This window comes from Charadrius vociferus, unplaced genomic scaffold, assembly GCF_000708025.1.
Source record: "Charadrius vociferus isolate BGI_N301 unplaced genomic scaffold, ASM70802v2 scaffold193, whole genome shotgun sequence".
In the NCBI taxonomy this organism is placed as follows: Eukaryota; Metazoa; Chordata; class Aves; order Charadriiformes; family Charadriidae; genus Charadrius; species Charadrius vociferus.
In genome coordinates this window covers 666,057-682,576 of record NW_009647588.1, presented here as the reverse complement: position 1 = coordinate 682,576, position 16,520 = coordinate 666,057, and the positions used below count along the sequence as shown (strand labels likewise).

At 41.1% G+C, this 16,520-nt stretch overlaps 1 protein-coding gene across 1 annotated transcript in view; it reads left to right on the top strand.

The window, feature by feature from the left end:
* FAM135B (family with sequence similarity 135, member B) overlaps nucleotides 1–16,520 on the top strand; it is a gene marked incomplete at its 5' end in the record, with an annotated part of 57,721 nt that overhangs the window by 27,639 nt on the left and 13,562 nt on the right. The window contains 5 exons of the mRNA XM_009880979.1: nucleotides 2,406–2,559; nucleotides 5,263–5,312; nucleotides 8,778–8,933; nucleotides 11,039–11,112; nucleotides 15,639–15,793. Coding sequence (XP_009879281.1) covers nucleotides 2,406–2,559; nucleotides 5,263–5,312; nucleotides 8,778–8,933; nucleotides 11,039–11,112; nucleotides 15,639–15,793 — 589 coding nt within the window. The remainder of the gene's footprint in view (nucleotides 1–2,405; nucleotides 2,560–5,262; nucleotides 5,313–8,777; nucleotides 8,934–11,038; nucleotides 11,113–15,638; nucleotides 15,794–16,520) is intronic.

The following is a 16,520-nucleotide window of genomic DNA, read 5'->3' as shown; positions in this document are numbered from 1 at the left end:
TTGCTTTATGCTCCTTTTTTCGCTATTCCATGGTTAGAGTAAAATAGATTCATGCTGAGGCTGGAGGTTTTGAAACCTTCCGAAAACAACCAACTCCCTCAATTATCATCAGCCATTTCTGTGTGGGTCAAGAGGAGCAGTCCCCTTTGTGTCTACCACAGAATGCTAGTTAGCATCTTGAAGATTTGCATGACAAAGCTGAGGGAAGCATCCCAGCTCAAGCTGAGTGGCAGGAAAGACAGGCTTTAGGGCAGTCAAAGGGCAAACAATACAGGAGAGACACTGGTGTGTGGTTGGTGAGCCTTCTCTGTTGCTCCTGGAGATGTACAGCTATTGGGACTAGTGCCCAAAAAGGCAATCGGTACCTAGTTGGCATGTAGGAGTTGTATTCTCAACCCATCAGTGATCAGCAGTGGACTAAACTGCAGATTGTGTTTTTCCATAGCTGTGCAACTGTGAGAGTCCTATCCTGGTGCCTTTGTGCAGCCTATTTGTTGTAAAAAGCACATCTAGATATATTCTTAATGTGCCTGATGTTTCATAGAGTTCAAGGACAGAGCACCTAGGCGGCTTTTTCACTTCTCTGTTTTCATAACCCTTTCTTCTCCTGCAGTACAGATAACTTACTTCTGTTTGGGGGAACAACAACCAACAATCATTGATTGCAAGTGCTCACACACTTCTACTGCATCGTTGGATAAAAATTGTAAAACGCATAGAGAGACCTTGGAAATATGAGCTGTTATTGATAGTTGTCATACTACTCTTTGCAACTCTCCATGCAATCCTCAGCACAAAACTACAGTATAATACATAGCCTTTTTTTTAAAAATCTGAGCAGTGCAAATTTTAAATATGAGTAATTTATACAAGTGGTGTTTTCAGACAGAAGTGAACACTTGGGGAAAACACGGCTCCCTGATGCAAACTCACCTTATGTTCTAAGTCTCAATGTGTTGTCTGGGAAATTTTTGTATTAAAAATGTTGTGATCTGTCCAATTACATCTCCTCTCACAAGAGATATACTAACCCAGATGTTGATCCTGGAGTACCAAATGGCTCATGCTAGTTGATAGGATAGCAATGCCATCTGCATTTTTTTCACTAGTACTCATAACGAAGCACACCACAATACAATCAAGCTACAACCTTTGCAGAAGGAGATAAGAGGATATGAGGAAAAAGGAAAGTGAATGCAGCCATCCTTATAGTCCTTTCTACACCTCCTCCTATAGTAGAAAGGATGTGTTTTTGCATAGCACTACCTACATTGTGGAGAGACATCAACTCCACAGTGGGACGTGTGTGAAGGACAGAGATGGACTTCTCTGTTGGACTGTTTGGACTGAGGGTCATTTGTACATGTGACAGTGTTGCTGGGGCCTAAGAGTTTTGGTGCAGTTAGGGCAAAATATGAATGTAAAATGAGATACAATTATGGTTATACATCTAACTAGTTAGGTGGCTAGGAGGTAAGGATGTTTAAAATCTCTCTTTGTTGGCAACTGCTTGATTAGAAATGAAAGGCTGCCCACAACTAGATTTTTGTGGTAACCTCTATGACAAATTGGGTGGAAAGAAACCTATGGAAGTTCAATAAAGGCAAGTGTAGGGTCCTGCACGTGGGGAGGAATAACCCCATGCATCAGTACAGGTTGGGGGTTGACTTGCTGGAAAGCAGCTCTGCAGAGCTGGGAGTCCTGGTGGACAACAGGATGATCATGAGACAGCAATGTGCCCTTGTAGCCAAGAAGGCCAATGGCATCCTGTGGTGCATTAACAAGAGCGTGGCCAGCAGGTCAAGGGAGATTATCCTCCCCCTCTACTCTGCCCTGGTGAGATCACATCTGCAGTATTGTGTCCAGTTCTGGGCTCCCCAGTTCAAGAAAGACAAGGAAATACTGGAGAGGAAAGAAGGCTACAAAGATCATCAAGGGAATAGAGCAACTCTTTTATGAGAAACCTGAGTCTGTTTAGCCTGGGGAAGAGAAGACTGAGAGGGGATCTCATCAATGCTTATAAATATCTAAAGGGTGGATGTCAAGAAGATGGGGCAAAACTCTTTTCAGTAGTGCCCAGCGATAGGACAAGGGACAATAAGCACAAACTGGAACACAGAAAATTCCATCTCAACGTGAGGAAAAAATTCTTTACTTTGTGGGTGCCAAAGCACTGGCACAGGCTGCCCGGAGAGGTTGTGGAGTCTCCTTCTCTGGAGATACTCAAAACCCGCCTGGATGTGTTCCTGTGCAACCTGCTCTAGGTGAACCTGATTTGGCAGGGCGGGTTGCACTAGATGATCTCCGAAGGTTCCTTCCAACCCTGACCATTCTGTGATTCCGTGAAATGGAGACCATTAATTTTAATCTTTGTATTTTATTTTCTTGATATGTTTGTTACACAGGGCAGCTTTTATGTCCCATCTGAAAACTGCATGCAGCATGCATACAAATGGCATAAGGACCTCTGTGTTCTGCTCTTGAATGCTCAAAGAGGACTTCATATGTACTACACCCTCATAATGAAGGATATTCCTGATTTACCACAGCTGAAGTTGGGTAAGTGAACAGACATTTAAAATCACTGAATACTATAGTGCCATGTTTTCAATACACATTTTAGTACCAAAATTCTTGGGCTGTTCTGAGATATTAGAGGATTTTTATTCCTGTTTTTTACTAAGTGTTTATTTTGGGACACTGTTGAAGACTAATGTCTTCTCAGCTTATGTAAACCCTTTTATATGAGCTAAAGTTGGCCTGATGTGTACAGGAGTAAAATGTTTTGATACATTTCTCATAATACTGGCCTTTCAGTTATTTTTGGTCTCAGTTGCTTTTTGAAGACTTGAACTTCCAGTTCAGAATTGCCATGAGATCTGGGGAAGACTCTAACATTATATTTTTCTCTTGAGCAAACTTTTTTTTAAAACTGAGAAGAAAAATATGAAAGGTGATATGAGTGTTTTTGAAACATACTCCCTCATTTACAATTTGCAATGTATTTCTTCCCTGACAATTACATATTTATAACTTGCTTTTTAAAATGATTCTGCTTTTCTTCCTAATTCAATTGTTTAATAAATTTTCTGATTTTGGCAGAAGATTTTTTTGGCTGGTCAGGCCTATTAGGTCCAATGTGCAAGTGCTGGCTGGCTGGATTTGCAGGATGGAGCTCTGTAATTTGTGTTTAGTCATGTTTGTAATGACAGCATGAGCTCCTGTGAAAACGAGGCGCATCCTTGACTAATTCCTGCTCTCCCACCTGTTTCTTTGAATTCAACGAATGTGGCTTATGATTTCACAACTGTGTTTTTGTGTCTTTGTATTTCTGTATACAGGTTTTGAAGTTATCAGTTTGTTATGTTGCAGAGCTAATTATATTAGGAGAGTCAATTGTTTGGCCAGCACATTTAAAAAGGGAGCAAAAAACATTTTCTAGTTTCACTCTATAGTGCTTTTATACAAGAACTATCAAACATAATACATTATACTTTACAGGCTTATGGGCCTTATAGCTCCTATTTTCCACTTCATGTCTTGTTCCCAACACATATTTCACTTCAAGATAGCCTGAAACTCATAGGGTGGTAAGAGCACGTACTGTGTTATTTAAACCAGCTATGAGAAAAAAGGTAAATGACAACATTTTTATTTGCAAAATTTGAGCACTTAGACAGAATCCAACATGCAACAAAACTCATGCTTCAGGCATCTTGGTTATCAGGCATATATGATGATGATTTGTCTTACACCTGGACAGGCGTATAGGTTGGGAGATGGCAGAGTTATGTATGGTTGGTTGACCACAACTTGAGAACCACCCCAGAGCGCATATGGGCTTTCTAAATACAATTAGCTTGGTTTTCAAATGACTACTGGTACCGAAGCAGGCACTTAATTTACAAATGTACTTGTTGTAAAGCATGCAAATTTGCTAAATGCAAATACCCTTTTTAGCCTCTTGAGCAGAGTGCTATTTGCATCATTTTATTCACAGTCTGAAAATCTACTGAAGATTTGTTTTTAAGGCTAATCTTCCAATGCCTGTTGCAAAACGCAGCAAAATCATGGTGTGTAAGATTCATCCAGTATGATTAATATGAAGGAAATTTTTATATCTGTCTCTTTGCAATCATTGGGGAGAAACAGGCCCATTTAGGACAATAAAATATGTTATCTGACAAATAGTGCATTCTACCTTGTGATGGCATGAATGCACCTTGTACTTGCTCATTTTTCTCCACTGACCGGGGGAGAATGTAAATGACTCATTCTGTTGTAAACATTTATATTGGACAGATTAATTTCATCATAGGTTTCTAAAGATAGTCAAGATAAATCCAAGACTATAAATGTCTGCAGACTTTCTTAATTCCTTTTTTAGGTCCCTGAGTAGTATATTAAAAAAAAAAAAAAGTAAAAAAACCCAACAAAACAACAATAGCCTAGTTTAGACATTAAAAGTGGGAATAACTGTTTCCCAAATTTTACTAGCTGAGGATGGGTCTTTTCAAGGCGCTACCCATCTCAGTTTGCCCTTTTCCATTCCTTAGTGCTATTTAAGAAGAATCATTTGGGGACTGGGGAGGGGACTAACCTGTTGGTCGTTCTGCTTTGTTTCTTTATGGATACTATTAGAAAGTTCCGCATTGCAAAATCAAGCTGCCAAAGTCAGAGAGTTGATTTATGTCCTCTTTTGCCTTATGGTCTGTCGTGCATTTAAAGTGGAGTGTCTCTGTGCTGGATTCATCAAAGCACTGCTGCTTGCTGTAGGAGTGGAGAGGTACTTCACACTCCACAAGTCCGGACAGAGGTGCCCAATCTTTTACCAGTCAGACATCTGGAATTGCGTACACAGTCCTGTGTAGCGCAGTAGGAGAACCATTTCTTACATGTCATTTGCTCAGACTTTGCAATGGTCAGACTGCATTCAGTTCTGGAGTTGGCCATAAATATCAAAGACGAATAAGCAAACTTCTAGTAAAAGAGAGGTTAGGCAACAAAAAGCCAAATTCTGTTGTCTTTGTCCTGTCAACATCATTCCAGACCTTCTACAGGTTTAGTGGTCTTGGTTAAATGAGCAGAAGTTGTACCTGCACCAATACAAGCTGGGTTGTGGAATGCCCACATCCAAACAGAAATTTGTCTGTCAGGGAAGAGTCCCAAATGACCTATTTTTACATGAATAAACAGCAGAGCATTAACATTTCATATTTGTTGTTCTCAAACCTGATGTCTGTCTTTGTGTTTTTTCCCTAGAGGAGCTATCTGTGGAAGAGACGTTATCTCAGCTTTGTACGGAGCTGCAGGTATTTTCTTCAACAGAATCTGCCCATACTTTTTTCAAGTCCATTATTCAAGTGCACTGAGATAGCCCAGTCACATATCAGAGTGTCAAGGAAAGGAATTTGGTGCCAGCAGAAAGTTTGTTAAATGTTTCTCTTCCAGCAACAATTTCACATAATTTTGATTAGTCACTTACAAGATGTTTCTGTTACATTTAACAAGTCACCAGCTGGATTGCTTTACCGTCCTTCAGTGAGCCTAGCCATGACTATCAGAGTACGCAGAAAAAAATGGTTTTGGGGGTAGGTTGCAATTACAGCTTTTATGCTGACAGTGGAAAAGATCCTTTGGCAGGTTGTACAACCATATCTTTTCAAATAAAAATGCCTAAATGTGTAGAGAGGCTCATGGGAGGAAAAAAAGTGATTTTGGCACAGAAGCAGCTGAACTACTCTCTTGAACTTGCTTCTGCCATGCTTATTTCAAGCGAGACACAGACAAGTCATTAATCGTGCCAGGAAAAAATGCAAGCATCAGCTGATCACTGGGGAAAATGCTTTATAACCAGAGATGTAATATATTTGATTTGCTTAGTTTATTAGCAGGAGAGACGGCAAAAGGAAGAATGACAAAATAACAATTAACAGAGGGAAGCTGAAGCCAAACCAAACTGGAAGTACATTCACACCTCAGTTACAAACAGCAGGCTAATTTTTGTCAGCCATGGGTGAAAAATATTTGAAATGGCAAATTTCTTAATTTTACATCATGACTTGGATACACTGCAAGAAATCTGATTTCATATAAATTTGATTTAGAGAAATATAAGTTATTTGGCTCAGCTCTACTAGATTTAGAAACTGTAAGGGTATAGGAGGTCAGACCATACAATCTAGAGTCTCTATTGGACTTATTTTCTATTTGTCTGGGAAAGTCCAAATTGGCTTGGCATACATCAGAAAATGCCATCATTAATTTATCTGTATTTTCTAATTCCTGTCCAATTCTTGTTCTCCCAAAAAGCTTGTTGACTTGTTTTGCATGGCAATATTAATAAAGCCAGACTGCTTTGACTGCTGTTAGCTGCTGGGAAGAGCGCAGGAACAGATAGGTGAACACAACATCTAGAACAGTTGGTTCTTTGGAGTGTTTTAAAAACTTTGGTTTTCTTGTACACCCTGAAAACATTTTGCCTTGGCATCCTGGGATGATAGCTTTGATATGCATAATTTGATGATAAAGAGAGTGAATTTGCAGACACTCTCGAGACATAAATGTTGAGCTCTTGTATAATATCGGTGGGACATAGGCACAGCATTGACCATCACTGCAGTGTAAGTGCTGAAGTCATATGTATATCTGTATGGTGCACAGATTAGTATTGGCAATGTTCTCCCAGCATTTTGCCTCTAGGAGTAAGTGAACTGAAGCCATTTCTTTGCAGCAGAACATATGAAAACCCGTTATTTATAAAGGAAGAAAATGCTTTTAAAAACCATATGGAGAGAAGCCTTTGGGGTTAGTCTCCCATTACCACTGTGTTACCAGAGCCAGGTAACACAGTGGTAATTAAACACAGGTAAAATTAAATACAAACAAAAGAAGAAGAAAAAAATTATTTTAACCTGCCATTGCTTTGTATTCAACTCAAGAACACAGAAGATACTCAATACAGGAGGAAGTGGAAGGGAAATATTTCTGTAATTATGATTGATTTGTCAACAAGTAAGTAAAAATAAGTCCTCAAAAAACCCTCTCAATTTGTTTTGCGTGACAGTATTGTTAAAGTCAGACTACCCTGAGTGGGGCTTGAAAGGTGCAGTCACAGGCAACAGCCCAGCAGCAGGTATGTGAACAGAGTAGCCAGAATCACATTTGGTGATCCTTTCAATTTCTGGGTTTTGCTGTGAGGAACTGAGTCCCTGGGATTTGATCTGCATTGCTAGTGTTGCTAAGCACTTGTCCTGTGTGTGGCAGTGCAGTAAGGGTCTCACAATTAGAAGTAGGCATTGTCTTTTTCTTCCTTCCTTCCTTCCTTCCTTCCTTCCTTCCTTCCTTCCTTCCTTCCTTCCTTCCTTCCTTCCTTCCTTCCTTCCTTCCTCTTTAATATGTTCAAAAGGTTAAGAACCAGGAAACTAGAAAAACAGCCATCATACACCTATTCCTAGTATGGCTTGCATTAATAATGCGTCTTCTTTGAAGACTGTGCTTTCAGTTTATGATGTAAGAGGCAGCTTACTGACTAAATAAATTTTTAAAAAAATCGACATACCACATATAAAATTTAGTGCAGTAAATAAAGTAGTGCTGTGCCTCTACAAAGAGAAATGTTTGGGCACGATCTTTTTTCTACCACTATCCCCCTGTTTTTTTCCAGTGCCAGAATGGGTATTGGAGCTTGGGCCATTTTTGACAAGTTGTTAAAACCAAATGGCACCCAAAAAATATAAACTCAGTGACAATATCTGTGTTGTCCAGACACGCATTTTCTCTGTTTCTCTCTCTCTCTCTCATGCAGACAATTTGCTTTCAATCATGGCTTAGTTTGCAGTGTCACCAGTCTAGCAACTACCTGCATAATAAAATGTGAAAAAAAAAAGCAGGCTTTCAGCTAGACTGCAGTCCTAACAACAACAACAACAAAACCTGTCTAAGACAAAACCTGGCTAAGAACTGACAAGTGATTCCTCTGGTATCATTTCTGGTGTATTTCTGGTAGTATTACAAGTTTCATGGAAGCAGGTAGGGACCCTAGGAACAGACGAAGGCTCAGCTCTGTACTCTTTATGCCAAAACACGGAGGTAAAATGCATTGTCTGTCTTTTGTTAAAGAAACCAGGGAGGTTGAGATGCAGAGACTTTGCTGCTGACATGCACTTCCTGGGCTGCAGGGTTTTAACGCAGAAGTGCAGCCTCGAGCTGGAGGGCACAGAAGGCCCCAGCAAGTCCTAGTGTGGGAGAGAAGCAACAGCAGACTCTGGGGTGTCTGTTTTCATCATGCGTTGAGGACACAGTGTTTTGGTTTGGGGTTTGTTGTTCATCCCCCCTCAGTCACCCATCTGGTATCCTAGCGTGACATGGCTGAGAAGGCTTCTTTTGCTACCAGAAAGGAGATGACGGGCCATGGTTTATTATTTCAGAACATTCAGCACCATCTGGTGGATAATTTGGAATACTTTCTTTGATATTTTTCCCCAATTACTACATCTGCAGTAAAGTATCTGCAAAAATTGACGCTATTCCCACTTCTTCCTTCCCAGTTGTGTAGCTGAGACCCTTTGCACTAAATTCTGTGGCTTTTAAAGAGTAAAAGCGAAAGTCTCACCAGCTTTATTTGGGGTAAAATAAAGAGTAGTTTTAGTAATAATTCAAAATAAAGAGGATTTTTTTGTTGTTGTTGTTGTTCCTAAAAAGTTTTAATCTAACACACAAATCATTTTTCCTTCCTGACACCGTCTTGGTCTCAAAATGTTCTTTATCTCCTCCAGGTGCTGAGTAATCCAGAGAAGATAGCAGAACAGATAAGCAAGGACCTTGCCTGGCTTTGCTCCCACCTCCTGGCCCTGTGGACCCAGTTCCTGGAGGTGGCAACTCTCCATCCAGAAGTCACCACTTATCTGACTCAGGAACATCACATGCTAAGGGTAATGTTAAGAAGTTAAAAGCAAGTTCAGTAATGGTAACCTCCTGACAGATAGATATCTATGGATGTATATTTGGTATATATTTCCAATACTATTCTGCTTATATGAGTATTTATTGGAGATGGGGCGAGCAGGACAAGAGGTGAAGCACAGGATTTGAAGTTACAGATTTCAATTTCTGAAATAAGGCTGTTGCTTTTATGGGACCCAGGATCCTATGTTAAATGAGTGTATGTTGAACACCAGAATCCGACATGGAACAGGAGGTGGGTGGGAAGAGGTAGATATCACCTGTACTTGCTAGATATCTATAAATCATAAACATTTGTTTTAAAAAGCACAAGCATCACAATGACAAATAACCAAAAAAGATAATTTTATCTAAACCAAAAAAGATAATTTTATCTAAACTTCTTTCACAAAACTGCGATGAGGAATATAGATTTGTTCTCTTCACTATGTCACATATATATATATAGAGAGAGAGCTACTTTTTGCCTTTCTTCTAGTGTTACGCACACAGCAAAATATTAATACTGTTCACATGGAAATTGCTTCTTGTACTTGATAATAAAGAAGCACAAAAGTAACTGTCTTTTGAGCTAACTGTCTCGGATTTGATCATCTGATTAGTTCAGAAAGTGCAGTGTTTTCCATTAGGTTGTTTTCGTTTATTGACCAGACGTCAGTTTAGCACATCACCTGAGCTTACCTCATAGTCTGTTCTAATCATTAGAGGAAGGGGTGGGATTCACCTTGCTTAGCTTTAGGCATCTGCAGTGTATGTATTGACGCCTCAGCTTATGTTCTGGTTCCTGTGAAACTCAGTGGAGGTCCAGTTACTCTCCAGAGTAATAAAAGCAACTCTCTGGTTGCTCTCCCAAAGATCTCAGTTGAGCTTGCAAAAAGGAGGCATACAATTCAGGAAGAGGTGACTGATGCTGAGATTCCCCTGCTTATTTTGACTAGTTCTCCCTTCACTTTCAGCCAAAGGAACCAACTCTGTAGGCTCCCAGCTCCAGCAAAGTGAATCCCAAGGTGAATCCAAGGTGAATGCCTGTGGTTCCAGCCTCAATTGACACCTACCTGCTTAACCTTTACAAATTACACACCTTTGTGTGCTTCAGATCCTCCCCATATAAGCTGTGTGTAATGATACTTTCCAGCTCTGGAAAGCAGTGTGAGAGCCCCAGATGAAAAGACTTACTATTAAGTTACAATCTTTTTGAAGGGATGCTAGTCCTTTTTTCTAGAAAGGTCGTTTGTTGAAGCACGGCTGGGATTTAGCGAGTTGCCATGTATGCTTCTTGCTGCCATTTTCTAACACTGTAACAGAGGTCACTTTTAAAAATATTATTAGTAATGTATGGGCTGTAGTTTAACAGCTTAGTACATTTGATTGCATATTATGCTTGATTCACTGAAACTCAAAGCTTATTCCAGAGCAGATAGCAGTACTGAATTTTTTATACCTTATTTCACACTCTGTGCTCTGCCAGCCACTTCAGATCTGTGGCTCTTTTGTAATTGATTATCCAACATTGAACAGAGCTAATATCCATGAAGAGATTTGAAGAACCCTCATTTGTAAGTATCATGACTTGGGCAGATATGTTTCTACCATGATAGGGCTTATTCTCCTCCGGGCTGGTATATAAGGCTTCATTTATTCTCTTGGGAGTCACTGTGGATGTTCCCATAGAAGAGATGATCAATTAGGAATTGTTCTAATTTAGTAACTTACTGCACTGCAGCTTTATGATTTGCATGGTGGGAAATGAAGAAATCTTCCCCATTTTAAGCTTATAGGGGAAAATAGTAAATTTTAGAAAAGTGGTCAGAAGATGCACGTAAGCAAATCTTGATTTACTGTCAAGGGACACTTCTTACCTCCCAGCAAAATAGGCAACAACACCAGCTGGTTTGTGCTGGACTGGGAAAGTAAAGCAGAATTGAGCTCTTTCTTTCTTTCTGTCACCAGTGGTGCAAAGCAGACAGAGCACACTAAGGAATCTGGTCCTGACAGTCACTGCTCTGTTATTAGGTTGATTGTACTTGGCAGCTTTCAGCAGATCTTAGGTTGAACTTGTGTGTTTCTCCCTCAGGTGAGGAGATTCTCAGAAGCCTTCTTCTACACAGAGCACCAGAAACTGGCTGTGCTCACATTCCAGGAAGGCCTGTAAGTAACCCATTAACCGGTCCCTGTCATTGGAACAACTGAAAATGTGGTTTAAAACATTTTTGCAATCAAGACTGAGGTCTTTTTTGCTGGATATGGAGGAGTTTAATTTGAGGCAAGTCACTGGGGCTGTTCCAGCTCCATATTGTAAAACCATTGAAATCAGTGTCAAAAGTAAGTGACTCTGATCAGGCTCCAGCAATTTTTAATTTCAAGATTCCTGTATTCTAGGGATATGATGCTGGTGATCCTCTTTCTCCACCTCTCTTCTCAGTCACAGTTGGGTGCATTTCTCTTCAGAGGGTATCTCCACCAATATCACCAGCCTCAGGGCAGACAGGATTATTTTTTGATGTCTTTCTTCAATTAACTTCCTAGCCCACTATACCAGATCCAGTACTGGCACTTTTAAGGGGAAATAACTGCTGACAGGCAACAAAAGCTTAACATTTAAAAATTTGCTGTTTACCATTTCATTCTTGGGGGTAGACAATCATGGATTTCTTTTGGTGTTTAGCCCAGCCCTACTTTCTATATCAGAAAGAATCTTTAAATGCAGACAGGAGCATTAAACAGCCAATGCAAAGTTGTGAATGTTCACTAGATGCATCAGTGGAGAATGGGAATGAGGAATGATACCAAACTGGGAGGGGTGGCTGACACTCCAGAGGGCCGCACTGCCATCCAGTGTGACCTGGACAGGATGGAGAGCTGGGCAGAGAGGAACCTAATGAGGTTCAACATAAGCAAGTGCAGGGTCCTGCACCTGGGAATGCTAGGCACCATTATAGGTTAGGGGTGGACCTGCTGGGAAGTAGTTCTGAGGAGAAGGATCTGGGGGTCCTGGTAGATAGTAAATTGTCCATGAGCCAGCAATGTGCCCTTGTCGCCAAAAAGACCGATGGAATCCTGGGCTGCATAGGGAAGAGTGTGTCCAGTAGGTAGAGGGAGGTCATTCTCCCCCTCTACTCGGCACTGGTGAGGCCACAACTGGAATACTGTATCCAGTTTTGGGTCCCCAGTTCAAGAGGGACAGGGAACTTTTCTAGAGAAAAGAAGATTGAGGGGGGATCTTATTAATACATACAAATACTTAATGGGAGGATGCCAGGGGGATGGGACCAGAGAGGTGGTGGGGTCTCCCACTCTGGAGACATTCAAAACCCGCCTGGACGCTCTCCTGTGTAACGTGCTGTAGGTGACCCTGCTCTGGCAGGAGGGTTGGACTAGATGATCTCCAGAGGTCCCTTCCAACCCTAACAATTCTGTGAATTCTGTGAATTCTGTGAACTGCTGGAGTGAGTCCAGCGAAGGGCAACCAAGATGATTGAGGAATTGGAGCATCTCCCTTATGAGGAAAGGCTGAGAGAGCTGGGACTCTTTAGCCTGGAAGAGAAGAAGAAGAAGAAGAGAAGGCTGAGAAGAGACCTTATTATTGCTTACAAATATCTAAAGGGTGGGTTGAAGGAGGATAGAGCCAGACTCTTCTCGGTGGTTCCCAGTGACAGGACGAGGGGCAATAGGCACAAGTTGGAACATAGGAAGTTCCGTTCCAATACACAGAAAAACTTCTTTATGGTTCGGGTGACAGAGCACTGGAACAGGCTGCCCAGGGAGGTTGTGGAGTCTCCTTCTCTGGAGATTTTCAAAACCCGCCTGGATGCAGTCCTGAGTAATGTGCTCTGGGCAGTCCTGCTTTAGCAGTGGAGTTGGACTAGATGATCTCTAGAGGTCCCTTCCAACTCTGAAAATTCTGTGATTCTGTGATTCTATGAATACCACCACATTAGCTGGAGGAACTGTGGGAGTGATGTGAGCTCAGGGCTGACAATTAATTGACCGAGAATCAACAGTGCAAAATGGTTTGGGAAAACAAATGTTTCACTGGACTGCATTCATAAAAATATGCTATAAAGCATTGACAAGGTAAGTATTTCCTTCTCCTTGACACTTCTTGTTTGGAGCCAAGCTAGGCAGTATAAGAAGCCAGTTTTAAATCTACACCAGGGCAAATCCTGCCTCTCATTTTAGCCAATGATCCCTAATAGAGCGCATGGATAACATTTGGGACCTGACCCCTGAAGGCAGAGTTCAAAGAAAGATGCTCAGACTTGAATTTCTGAGTAATGAGGGACTATTTGTGCACTGAAACAGCCCATCACCATGGGGTGGCACAGCATTACCAGCATGGAAACCCATCTTTCAGAAGGAGCTTAAAGGCCATGACATCAGGTCCTGTCATGATGATGAGTCTTAAGTGAGACATGTGCTTTTGACCTAGTGCAAAGAAGAAAATTACTCTCTCAGAGCTGTCACTAGGGATATTAGGGCTGAATCAGTGTTGGTGGAAAGGACCGTGACTTCATTAGCAGATGGGTTGTACAAGGCTACCTCGTTCTGCCAAATTAGAGCCGCACCATGGCTGCAGGGGCCCAGCTGTGCTCACTTAGTCCTCCCATGTCAGGTTTTAAGTGAGCTATGTACAAGGAAAACCTCATGTCAAGATCCTGGGGTGAGGGCACAGACACTTATGGCCCCATTCAAGCAGACATAACCCTGCCCAGGGGGAAGCCTAATTGCATTAAGTACTTTTGTTTCTCCAGGCAGCCACAGAACTAGCCCATTTCCTATAGATAAACATAATTTTTCCTCAGTGATTATCAAGGAGATTGAGGGGAAAAAAAAAAAAAAAAGGTAAAATAGTTTGCAAACTTTAAAAGTTGGTGTATGTAGTAAATTTGGTCTATAAAGGCCTCATGGCAGAATCATGTTTTCTTTTTGAATTTCGTACATGATATAGATACAGTCTTGGCTGCCAGAGTATTATTAACATTGGAGGAGGCAGTAGGCAGCATTAATTGGGTTCACAGAGTTTCCAGGTGAGATCAGCTCTCAGCATGCCAGGTGCTGCACAACCACCTCAAACAGCAACAGTTTTTTTCCCCCCAGTTCTTTCTTCCTTCTTACCATACCAGAGCTTTTCTTTGTCTCCCATACTTTAGTGTGAGTTCTGTGCAAGTCCGTGCACCTACATGCTTGGCAGCATTCGACTGTTTAGACAGAAAAGGACACACCATTTTCAATAGGTTGGGTCTCACACAGGGTGGGAGGCTCTAGTAGGTGACATATCCTCCCAATATTTTACAGCAAAAATAATTTTTCCATACCTATCAATATCAATGATTCATCTTTTGTGCCAGAGATTGGTCTCAAAGCAAGTTTAGTTTATTATTTTTGCATGTGGTCTTTAGTAAAACGCTGGTGCCGTTAATTAAAATGTCAGTGAGACCTTGTTATGGTGCTAAGAGTTACCTCTAAATAGCCAGGTGTTGCTGCAGGCGATAGTGAGCAGTTAGCTGGTTGTGACTCCTGTCTGAGTCATGTTTTAGCAACATGACTTGCTTATCTTTGAGGAAAAAATAACTGGCCTACAGGTAAGAACAAATGACAGACAGCAACAATTATGTCCTGAAATTGAAGCTGATATTTGTGTCTGAACATAGGAATCTTCCAGGCTGGCATGAGGACAGAACAATTGAATTACAAACCTGTTGTTTGAGTTTTGTTTCATAATGTATGAAGTGTGTTTCTTCCAGTTAACTGCCACATGGTGATTACCTGTCTTCTGCCAATGATAATCTGAAATATTGCCATTGTGCTGTCCTACAGGATCTGTGCAGAACTGCTTTCAGCTGACCATCTATGAGAAGCTTGTTGCCTTCCTCTTTATTCCTTAGGATAAACAGACTAATTCATCAAACAGTCAACACAAATAATCAAACTTTGATGTTTTCCTCATTTTTTGAAGCAGATGCTTATATAGGAAAGCTCATCAGCAGTGAAAACTATTATATTTATTATAGCCAAACCCACATCTGTGTGCCAGTTTAATGTCACATTTCCTGATGAAAACCAGGTGGCATTTTACATGGCCCAAAAGATGGGAAAAGACAGTCATTCTAGTTCTGTCAACAGGCAGTGGCTGAACTGATGTCTTAGCTCTTCCAGATACATATGTACATGAGATACCACAGTGCTCTGAGGACAGGTGTAAGTGAGACAGAGGGCCTGCCATGCATCCCTCTTGGCCTTGTTCCTACCTATGCTGCTCAACAAAATTTTTCATTATTGCTTCCCTTGAAACCCTTGCCACAGCCAGAGTGGCAGACCTGTTTTCCTGACCAGAAAGCTGGCTGAGGGATCCACTGACCCTGGGAAGAGAGCAATGAGTTACAGGAGCTAACGTGGCAGGAACAGATGGAACAACTTCCAGAAAAGACAGAGGTTTTGTAGTGAGGGAGCATGCAAGTTGTTGGTATATAACTGAGACAGAAATCAACTGATGGGAGACCTCCTAGGAGTGTTGGGTACCCCCTCATCATGCAGTACTGCCTCCTCTCCTTTTAAGCACATTGCCTCTGTCCTCTGCATACACATCCAGCTTTGCTGTTGGGCTTGCAGGAGTGGCTGAGAAACAGCACGGTAACTACTCAAAGACTCAATTTCCTTTTGTACTTTGCTGCCAGGATCCAAAGTCATGGACAGATTTCTACGGAAATTCGTAACTCAGAGTACTTCACCAGCATGCCCCCGCTTCCAGCAGAATGCCTCGACATAGACGGGGACTGGAACACCCTCCCAGTTATCTTTGAAGATAGGTACATGGATATGCCTTGCAAAGGTGAGTGAAACACCACAAGGTACAGCTTCACGAGACAGCTTGAGCTGAGGGAGGTTCTCTTCCCCAGCCCAAGCTAAGCGATTTCACAACCCTTGGACTGACTCTGGCTTGGATCAGAGTGTGATCGACTATGTAATATAGTTGAATTCTTCTGTTTTCCCTAGTAGCAAACTAGAGTATTTCCTGTAACTTCATATTTTTCATCTTCAAAGTAAGCTGTTTATTTACAAGAGCTGGAAAAAAAAAGGTGAAAAAAAAAAAAAACAAAACAACAAAATCTTTTGGATTTTTGTTACAGTACAAATTTAAAGGAAAAACGGCACTATGAATTTCATCCCCAGTGTGACATCTAGTGGTAAGAAAACTCAGAGCAAAACACCGCAATTTCAGCATAAAACCCAACACTGTCCCTGAAAGACAGCTTTGCTTTCCCCAAAAATATTTTCCCCTTGAGTACCCAAATAAATTTTTTAACTAAGGAATTATTTAGTTCTGCGGTATTATTTTTACTAAAACCTCCTAGCCCTTAGTTCCCTTTTCTTTTTACCCAACTATTAAGATTAGCAAGGAAGCAATATGTATTAATGTATGTACAGGTGACCATAATCTAGTAAATATGAGCAATGGTCCAAAATTGTCTCACTTCCAGAGTTATCCAACTGCTTAAATTTTGACAACGCTCATTACAGATATTTAAACTATTAAGCTGAGTATTAAATTGACTCAC